At 35.6% G+C, this 10,514-nt stretch overlaps 1 protein-coding gene across 6 annotated transcripts in view; it reads right to left on the bottom strand.

Moving 5' to 3' along the window:
* The window catches only part of Unc13b (unc-13 homolog B), a 214,574-nt gene that overhangs the window by 132,938 nt on the left and 71,122 nt on the right, over positions 1-10,514 (bottom strand). For all 6 annotated transcript variants that reach the window (XM_033758979.1, XM_033758975.1, XM_033758976.1 and 3 more), the window contains exons 9-10: positions 10,234-10,307; positions 5,614-5,671 (exon numbers count right to left, since the gene is read on the bottom strand). In XM_033758979.1, coding sequence (XP_033614870.1) covers positions 5,614-5,671; positions 10,234-10,307 — 132 coding nt within the window. The remainder of the gene's footprint in view (positions 1-5,613; positions 5,672-10,233; positions 10,308-10,514) is intronic.

Here is a 10,514-nt window from a genome sequence, read left to right as displayed (position 1 = left end):
TTTTTTTTTTTTTTTTTTTTTGTTACCAGGGATCAAACTTGGGACCTTGCAGTTTTGAGGCAGGCAGTAGCACTACTGAGCTAAATCCCCAGCCCTGCACATTAATTTTTAATTTCTTCTCCAAGGGCTGGCAGTGTAGTGCATTTCTGCAATGACATGCTATATGGTCCCCCATATGAGGGTAACACCATCTTCTTGAAGACTATTTTTCTTTTCCAGAAGTGTGTATACTTTTTTGGAGGATGTGTGTATGTCTAAGACCCTTATTTCCCTCTATATACAAATGCAATAAATCCTGACTGCATTTTACAGAAAAAAAATAGGCAAAAAAAAAAAATTGGAGAAATGCAATGTGATGGCACATGGCTATGATCCCAGCACTTGGGAGGCTGAGGCAGAATGAGCTCAAGGGCAACATGGACTACATAACAGTTCAAGGCCAGAATGGACTACACGGCAAGATCTTATCCCAAAAAAAGAAAAAAAAGACAAGAACTGGGAAATTGAATATGGGATAGTTAATATATATTATGAAATATCGGTAATGGTTTGCAATCCTATGTGAGTAATGTCCTGAGGTAAATAGCTTTCAAGAATCTTAAACTTAGAGGGCTGGGATTTAGCTCAGTGATTCTTCTGCTGCCTGCCTTGCAAGTGCAAGGTCCCGAGTTCAATCCCTGGTACCAAAAAAAAAAAAAAATTGAATCCAAAATATTAGTACTGCATATTAAATCAGAAAAGTGTGACCTGAAAGAAAACACTGGAAGCCAGGCGTGGTGGCACATGCCTGTAAATCCCAGCACTTGGGAGGCTGATGCAGGAGGATGGTCATGGGTTTAAGGCCAGCTGGGCTACATAGTGATTTCTAGGCCAGCCTGAACTGACTATTGAGACCTGTCGAAAGAAAGAAGGCAGGAAGGCAGGAAGGAAGACAAACATGGGAAGAAGCATATATAATTCACCTTAATACTTTTAAAGAATTCTATCCCTTTCAAGAGAATATCCAAAGCTGGGCTTATATCTCAGTGGTACAGCACTTGCCTAGCATGCACAAAGCCCTGGGCTCAATCCTCAGTACCATAAAGAAAAGAAAAATAATACATGTAAATATTAGAGCTAGAGAAAGGCTAAGAATGACAGTTTTCTTAAAAGTAACAGATTAGGGATTTGTGAAAATAATTTGTTGAAGACATTTCACTAGCAGCTGAAGAGGATTGATCCAAACACATTGTAGTGGAGGAGCCATCCATGCAAAGGTATTTTCTTACTAGGGGCTCATATGATGTTATAGCTATAAAAGTTCTGGATCCCATCTAAATCAATTTTTTACATCAAAAAACTAAAGCAGGCTGGCCATGGTGGTACATAGCTAAAATTACAGCTACTCGAGAGATTGAGGCAAAGGATAGCAAGTTCAAACCAACCTGGGCAAATTAGTAAGACCATGTCTCAAAATAAAATAAATGAAAAGGGCTAGGAATGTAGCTCAGTGGTAGAGTGCTGCCCTGGGTTCAATCTCTAATACAGACAGGAAAAGAGTGAAGGAAGCAGGGAAGGAAGGCAGGAAAAGAGGAAAGAGGGGGGAGAAACTGAAGTAGAAGAAAGATTCCCAAAGTCACAAATAGAGCAGCAAAACCAGATAAAAAATAAGGACTCGGGCTGGGGACTTGACTCAGTGGTTCCACTGCCTGCCTTGCAAGTGTAAGGGCCTGAGTTCGATTCCCAGTACCAATAAATAAATAAATAAATAAATAAACAAACAAACAAACAAACAAATAAATAAATAAATAACAAGGACTCAATTTCTTAAGTATCAAAAGTAGTACAATGTTAAATATTTAGAAAATTTAAGGCCACAATCACTCTCCCTATTTGGTACTATTTTGGTGCTTTTTCCAATGATTTGTCCCATAATTGTATAGCTGCATTTATATAAGTGTACTAGTCTGTCAAAACAAAGTATTATAGATAGGTGAGTGATTTAAATAAGAAAAATTTAATGCTATTTTTTCTTAGTTTCATCAAAATTGCATTACTATTCAGAGCATTTTTTGCTTTTTTATTTCTGAAATTTTTACTTTTTGGTGCTGAGGATTAAGTCAGAGCCTTGCCATAAATACATCATTGAACTACAACTACAACTCCTAAAACATATTTTTAAATAGCATGTAGTATTCAGTCTGATAAGTGTTCAGATAATTATCATTTACTGTTTAACTATAACATTATTTTCAAATTTTGTTACTTAAATAGTTCTGTAACAGGGTGGGGATTTAGCTCAGTAGTGCTGCCACCTGCTTCACAGGCGCAAGACCTGAATTTGATCCCTGGTACCAAAAAAAAAAAAAAAAAAAGTTCTATAACAAACATCTGCTATAATTACTCAGGATAAATTTCCAGAAATATAATCACTGAGTCAAAGGCAATTAATATTTTAAAGATTTTGGTATATATTGCCAAATTGCTTCTGGTATGAATAATCTGCAATAATACATAAGATCTTAATAAGATTACTGACATTTAGAAATGGGAAGAAAGGAGCTAAAGGTGTAGGGAAGGTGGGATGGGTAGGGTAAGGGTAATAAGGGAAAAGAAAAAATGTGAGATAATGAAAAGATGGAAATGAAGTATTTGTAGGTGGGGAGGGGAGGAGGGGGTGAAGGGAGGGCAGGGTTAAAGGAAAAAATGAGAACCAAGACTTGTCATGTAGAGGTACAAGATCCCAACAATGAATGTAACTGTACTGTATCCCTAAAATGTACCAATAAACTCAATTAAAGCTGAAAAAAATAAAGGAAATTTTGCCATGTAAAAAATAAAAATAAAATTTTCCAAAATAAAAATGAGTAAGAGAGGGCCAAGGATTTAGCTCAGTGGTGCTGCCGCCTGCCTCGTAAGCACAAGGTCCTGAGTTCAATTGATAGAGAGAACCTTTACAAATAATCTAAAAATCTACAAAATGTTAGGAAAATGTAAAATGATGTTTGCTGTCTCCAACAGAAATCTGCTTGTTTAGTTCAAAATTAATAGACACTGGGCATTGACCATGAAATAAGATATCTGGCCTCATCCCTAACCTTGAACAACCCCTTTCTGTGTGCTAGAATAGATAGCTAGATGAATCTTAAGGTAAACTCCCTAACTACAAGGAATTGTTACGTTTGGGTTGAAGTTAACTGTCTTATTACTGAAATTTGTACAGTAATGTGAACTGAGTAATAGGTAATGTGAACTGAGGAAATGAAGTGTAACCACCTGAATGAGATTATACCTGCAACCCAATAGGTGGTCAATCACTGGCACTGCCTATTTGAGTGAGATCAACTTTTGCCTGGCAAAATAAACTTTTAATTTTACTTCCATTCAGCTTTTCTCTATGTGTGTATCTCTTGCTAATTCCTTCCACAACACAATCCCCGGTACCAAGAAAAAGAATAATAATAATAATCATAATAAGAGTAGGGAAAATAGAAGAACAAACTATTCATAAAAAAATAAAGTAGCCAAAAAACAAATGAAAAATGTATGAGAATTAATAAACTTGCTGATTTTCTATATATTTTATTTCTCCCTGCCCTCTTGACATTTGCTCTTCAATCATATCAACTGTATTTCATCAAATGAATCTAGAAAAACAGTACATGAAATCTTAATCATTCATTTCACTTTTCAATAGCAGTCCTTGAAAAAAAAGCTTCAAAAGATTAAAAAGTCAAAATTAACTCATTACAATGAATTTAGAAAAGGACCTACAGAATTCAGATACGTTTGGCTCCTGGCCTAAGTAGCAAAGAAAAAAACCCCAAAAATGTGGTAGTTATAAATTATATGAGAAATAGGTCTACTTAAAATAAAGAAAAAATGCTAACCTCTGTTACTGAACTTTTATCAGAAAAATATACTGTAAAATGTACAGAATGGAAGGCAACCAATGGGTTTACAGATGATGAGTAGAGGTTTTCCTTCCCACAAACAATACAAAGGAAACAGCATAACACAGTGATACAAAATATGCACTATGGAGTCAGGCTGTCTGTGTTTGAATATTCATGTCACCACAACTCAATCTCTTTATACCTCAGTTTCCACATCTTTAAAAAAGAGGACAAGAGTAAATATATCTTAGAGGTGTTGTGAAGATTAAACAAGTTAATACATTTAAGCTCTTAGAATAGAATTTGACATAGTATCAGTTTAATATATGTTGCCTGCCATGGTTCTTATTCTTGCTAGTATTACTATGACAACTGCTATCACCACCAACTTCAACTTATAGTTAAAGGACTTTGGTATATGATTCAGAAAAACTACAGCAACACAAAAGATGCACACATGTATGCATATACACACTCAAATAGAACAGATTTTAACTTGGCCTTTTACTATCTCTTCAATCTGTTTTCAAAGAAATTGAGAAGGTAGCAGTATACCAACAATGTATGACTCATTTCTAGAAAGTTTCTCTATGGTGTGAGAAACTGAAAGTGTAAATAAGGACTAAAAGGTATAACAGATAATGTGAAATAGAAATAAAAAGGAGGCAAAGGAGAAGGGGAAGTAAGAGAGGTAGGAGAAAGGAAAGAAGAGACTGCAATTAATATGAGAAAACAAAAAAATGGAAACAAAGTCTCTGTAAATAGGAAGGGGTGGAGGGGTTAAAGGGAGGGCAGGGGAATGGGGAAAAAACAAGAACCAAGATAGATAAACATACAGATTTCCAGTAATGAATGTCATTATATTGTATACCCAAAATGTACCGATAAAATTAATAATAAAAAGAATCTCTGTGATCTGAATAAATTGACAGATTATCTCTCTAGGTTACTGATTTATTAAACTCTACAGTTGAACCAAGCCCAGAAATACAAAATAGAAGAATATCTCAATCTTTGAAAACTTGGCAGTTTTGTTATTTATTGCAGTGCTGGAGATGAAACTCAGAGCCATGTGCATGCTAGGTAGAACATATGCACTGTACCACCGAGATACACACCCAGCCCAAAATTTTTGTATTAAATATACCTAAGTTATAATGTGTGACATGTTATGTAACGGGTGAACACAAGGACTCACAGAAGGGAAGCTCAGAAATTAAACTTGTAGGAAGGAGGAAATAGCAAGAAGAATTCCCAGAAATGGTTATATTTAAACTGAGCCTTAAACAATAACACGTAAGCCAGGAATGGTGGCACATATCTGTAATCCCAGCACTCTGGGAGGCAAGGTTCAGGCTGGGATTGGGCAATTTAGCAACAGTGGGAAAGCCCTGAATTCACTCTCATCCCAGTACCAGAATTTTTTTTAAAAAAAGAACAAGAAAAATAACAGGTAAACAGAGATAAAGGAAGTAAAATCAGATACTCAGTAGTAAAAGCTAGCAAATAGAGAAAAAAGATGAGAACTGCTACCTCGCCAAAAGCATATAAAACCAAAAGACCTCTTCTTGAAGCCTATGGATGAGCAGCCATTGGAGGCCTGTGCCTAGAGAGCAGAACTTCTGGAACATCTTCTGTTTACTGTGTCTCTAACCTCCCCAACTCAAAATAAGATATATTTGAAGAAGAGACAGAAAGTTGCAATTATAACAGGTTCAGAGGCAAGTTTCTCACTTACAACACTGGGCGGCAGCAGTGGATAATGGCTTCCTCTGGCTTTCATCTTGCATAGAATACTAGAAGCAGAAAGGAGGGGAAAAAAATATGTAATAAGAGGCCCAAGTAAAGAGGGAAAAAAATCTCAGCCACCTATAAAAAAGGTTTAGCGTTTGACTTGAGTTAAATTTGTAATTGAACTGAAACAGAACAATCCACTGCCATTTTCTCGGCATGATCCTAACATCAAGGTTAGCAGTTACGGTGTTGGCTCAATGAGTCAGGCTAAAGCAGGACAAGAGAAATGCTTTTCTGTCCAAGGGTACCTGGGAACCCACCCAGCTCTGTCAGGCAGTTGAGGAAGGTTTGGTCTTAGAAGCCTTATAGTATTTCACAGTTCTCTGAGTTTTCCTGTGGTTAATGTATATAGATTCCTTCACTTAGATGATAGGACTGCTAACCTCTCTAAGGCTGTTTTCTCATCTTCCCTTTCAAATTCACATGGGAAGGGAAACTGTTCAACTAAGCTCATATACCTGGCATCTATTAGATATATCTAGTATCTATTACAGTTCCTTTCCCATTTACATTCCCCAACTCCAACCATCTCACCATCACTATAAAAATGAATACAGGATAGAGCCTTAAGAAATGTCCTATAAAGGGAACAAAATTCAGTATAATTCTTCATTGGAAAGGCAAAAGAGAGAGGAAGAGAGAGAGGCATCAACAAATTAACAGAAGTATAGAACTTGGAAGAATAGTCTGGGTCAGAGTATTGTAGAGGATTAGAAAGAAATAATTTGACCCAGCAACTTGCAAAGATCAGATAACTTTGCCTCTCATTAACAAGCTCTAAGATTCTGGTAAAGTCAGAGCTTCTCTAAATCTGCCTGCGACTGGGTCATTTATTCAGTGAATATTGATTGAGCACTCACTATACACAATGCCTTGTCCTAGGCACTAGCATAATAGACTCATGGTAAGGAGTCTGAATTTTATTCCAGTGTATTGGGAAGCCATTTAGTGTTTTAAACATCAGAAGAATGTGACTTGATGAGATAGACAGATATTTTTTAATAATGTCTGGATTGAACCCAGACAACACTTGGCTACATTCCCAGATATTTTTTATTCTTTTGAGTTTTGATAACTTTCTCAGGCTAGCCTCAAACTTCCAACCCTGTCTCAGCCTCCTGAGTATCTGAGATTAGGGATTACAAGCATGTGCCACTAGATGGGGCTTGAGATCACTCTGGCTGCTGCAGAGCTGAACCATAGGGAACAAGAGGAAAAACAAGTTAATTATTGCAACAAGTCAGACAAACTCTGATGAGGGCCAGTGATTTGGCTTATTGCCAAATCCTGCCTAGCAAGCATAAGGGCCCAGGTTTGACACCCCCCCACACCAAAAACAAACAGACAAACTCTGATGGTGTGTACATAAGGATGTTAATGACAAAGAGCATTTCAAATGACTGGGTCCAAAATCCAAAGTACTTTTTGAATATACTTTTATGTTACATACGTTATAGATAATATGATATAATTATCATAATAATATTGCTACTACTTCTAAAAATGTAACCAGTATGATAGTGTTAGTAAAACTGCCAGTCATAAAAATACTCAAATCTCTTTAAGGATAAAATATTCCAAAGTGACAAAGGGGTTTGGTTATAACCATTATAATGATGGTTTTTATAGACAGTCTATATACATAACAGTGAGAAAATCTCAACAATGTAAATAATAAACTAGAAAAATCCAGGCTTAAAAGATCAGAGTAGACACTTTCAGGAACTACATTTAATGAATCTGTTCCAGACCCAATTAATAATACCTAAGGAAAAAAATCCATAAAATCTATCTACAATACTTGACAAAGATACTGCAAGAAAGGAAAATAGGCCAACCTCATCTATGAACATAGACACAAAAATTCTAATAGGTTACCAAGACAGTTCACCACATTATATAAGTATATAATATTTATAAATTATATGAATGTGCATATACATATGTGCATATATATGCATGCTGGCATAAAAGCACACATATAACCTGACTGGGCAAGCTTTAAATGCAAGGACAGTTAAGTATCTGTAAATCTACTCACGTAATTCACCACATTAAAGAAAAATATGTTATCTAATAGTTACAGAAAAAGGTTGTATAAAATTCTAGTCTCATAACAAAAAATGCTTAGAAAATCAGAAATAAAATAAAATTTCTTTAATCTGATAGAGAATACCATAGTCAATGACAAATTTTAAAGTCGTACTTTAAGATTTATGAAACATTCTCTTTATTGTCAGGAAAAAGACAAGGCTCTCCACTTTGTATTACTATTATAAATTCATCATCCCTTGGTGATGAGGCCTGGTTCCAGGATACCCCCCTCCATGAATTTCAGAATCCAGATGCTCAAACCCTTCTATAAAATGACTAATATTTGCATATAACTTATGTACATTTTCTTGTATACTTTCACTGTATTTAAAATTATTTACAATATCTAAGATAATGTAAAAGTTGTTACTATAACGTTTGGGGAGATTATGACAAAGAAAAAAACCTTTTGGGGGTTAAGGGTAGAGCTCAGTGGCAAAGCACAGGCTTAGTATTATGTGAGGCCTATGTTCAATTTCTAACACCACACACAGAAAAGTGTGTATGTTCAGTACAGATGTATTTTTTTCAATATCTTCAAGGGAGGTTGTATCCACTGATGCAGGATCCATGGATACAGTGGGCTGACAGTACCAGATGTGTTAGGCAATGAATTCTTTAAAATAAGGGTCATAAAAACAAAGTCTGAGAAAATATGACATCCAAGGAAGCACGACAACTAAATGTAATGCAGTAACCTAGATAGGATCCTGGGACACTTAGCATTTCTGTATGGTAAAACTTTTTAAATTTTGAATTAATAAAATAATAAAATACATAATGATTCTTTAGTTAATGATATATCATATCAGTTTATTAACTGTAATACATATACCACACTAAAACAAGATGTTAATAATAGGAGACACATGGGCCTGGTGTGCTGGCACACCCCTGTAATCCCTCTACTTGGGAGGCTGAGGCAAAAGTATCACCATGAGTTCGAGGCCAGCCTGAACTGCATAGCAAGAGCCTGTCTCAAAAAAGAAAAAAAAAAAAACCAGGCGAGGTAGTGCATGACTGTAATCCCAGCACTCGGGAGGCTGAGGAAAGAAGATCGCTGTGAGTTCGAGATCAGCCTATTTCATTTTCCTTTGTTTCCCCAAGTTCCATCAACATATATATTTTATTCATAAATTCATAAAAGTTTGAGACAATACAGAGCTGCTCTTAGTTTACCAAGTTTGGTGTGATTTTGAATTCACATAACATTTCTTCTAAAATATGTTTTTATATCTTATGATAAAAACATTTATTTACTTTTTTAAAAAAAGTACAGTTTCTTTCTTTACTAGGACAAGATGATACAACTTTGAAAGGCTATCTACTATTTAAGGAGAACAAAAGCCCAGAGTAGATGCAAGGATAGAAAAAAAACAGTATCTCTATTTTAGAATTCATTTTTTTGAGCCTGTGATACCATGCAGTAATTTCTATGTTGAATCTCTTTTGTCTTCCATAAACCTTTCCTTTTCTTTTTCCTTTGTTCTATGAATTTTTCTTACCTTCCCCCTTTCAACAGCTCTAACTCTTGTTTTCCAGGACTATCTTTGATATTTCCTAAAATGTTGTCCTGTTCTTCAATACTTTTTCTACATGATCTACCTGAGCAAGCTTTTCCATTACTATGACTTCAATTGCTACTAATATGTTGATGAATTTAAACTCCATGTCTACAACTTTCTACCACACTTAATCCTCAGCTTCAGACTGTCGCTTAAAGTTACTTACTAGACATTTCCATTGAAATATCCTGACACTGAAATTCTACCTTATAAGGAAACACATTTTTAATAGCCCAACATGTACAAAAGCAAATACTACCTTTTCCCTGAACTGTCAGTAACAAAACTATTCCCCTTTCCTGACATCCCAGATTGACTTGATATGTTCTTTTCTACACACTAGACTCACTTCTAGAGATAAATTATAAAAGCAGGACTAAGACAGGTGGTGGTGCACACCTGTAATCCTAGCACTCCAGAAGGCTGAGTCAAGAGGATGGCCAGTGCAAGCCCAGGTTGGTTAACTCAGCAAGACCCTGTCTCAAAATAAAAAATAAAAAAAGAGCTGGGGTTGTAGCTCATTGAGAAAGCCCTAGGTTAAATCCCCAATATAAAAAAATGCAAATAGTCTATCCCTAAAAAGAACACATAAATAATAATATCCAAAAATCTGGGTGGGAATTGAAGAAATCCCTTCTCTTGATTTATGTAACAAACAAGGACAGATTCCCTGGTAGCAACTTCCTTCTCAACAGACTATAACCAGACTAGTGCCTCTGTCTGAAGGACACTGGGAGGAGATGGAGACTTCTAACGTAATTTCAAGACTTTAACTGACCCTTTTTCTTAATGAAATTTATTTCATTCTTCAGGACAACATGCTCTTGGGCCCTTTCCTGGACAATCTACAAAATGTATCAGAGATTTTCCCCACCTCTCCACACTGCAAAGAAGACCACTCCTACCTCATTATCAGCTCCCAAGGCATTGATTTGCTCCAATTTGTAAGTCCAATATCGGGCTTCCTCCTCTGGGATATCTACCGTAAAAAGAAGAAATATCAGTCAAATTGACTACATTTCATTCATCAGTAGATAATACTTTATTTAGTCAAATGATTATAGTTTGAAAGGTGGTAGTAGATTAATTTTACTGGTGACTCAGTTCTTGCCAAGAATATGATTTTAAATATTTACAGAAACCAACATACTATTACACTAGTTCCAATGTTCTATTTTGCAGATGA

Source organism: Fukomys damarensis, unplaced genomic scaffold (assembly GCF_012274545.1).
Source record: "Fukomys damarensis isolate Sample0158 unplaced genomic scaffold, DMR_v1.0_HiC HiC_scaffold_36, whole genome shotgun sequence".
NCBI lineage: Eukaryota > Metazoa > Chordata > Mammalia > Rodentia > Bathyergidae > Fukomys > Fukomys damarensis.
The sequence above is the reverse complement of the archived record's forward strand: the minus strand, read 5'-3'. Positions and strand labels throughout refer to the sequence as shown.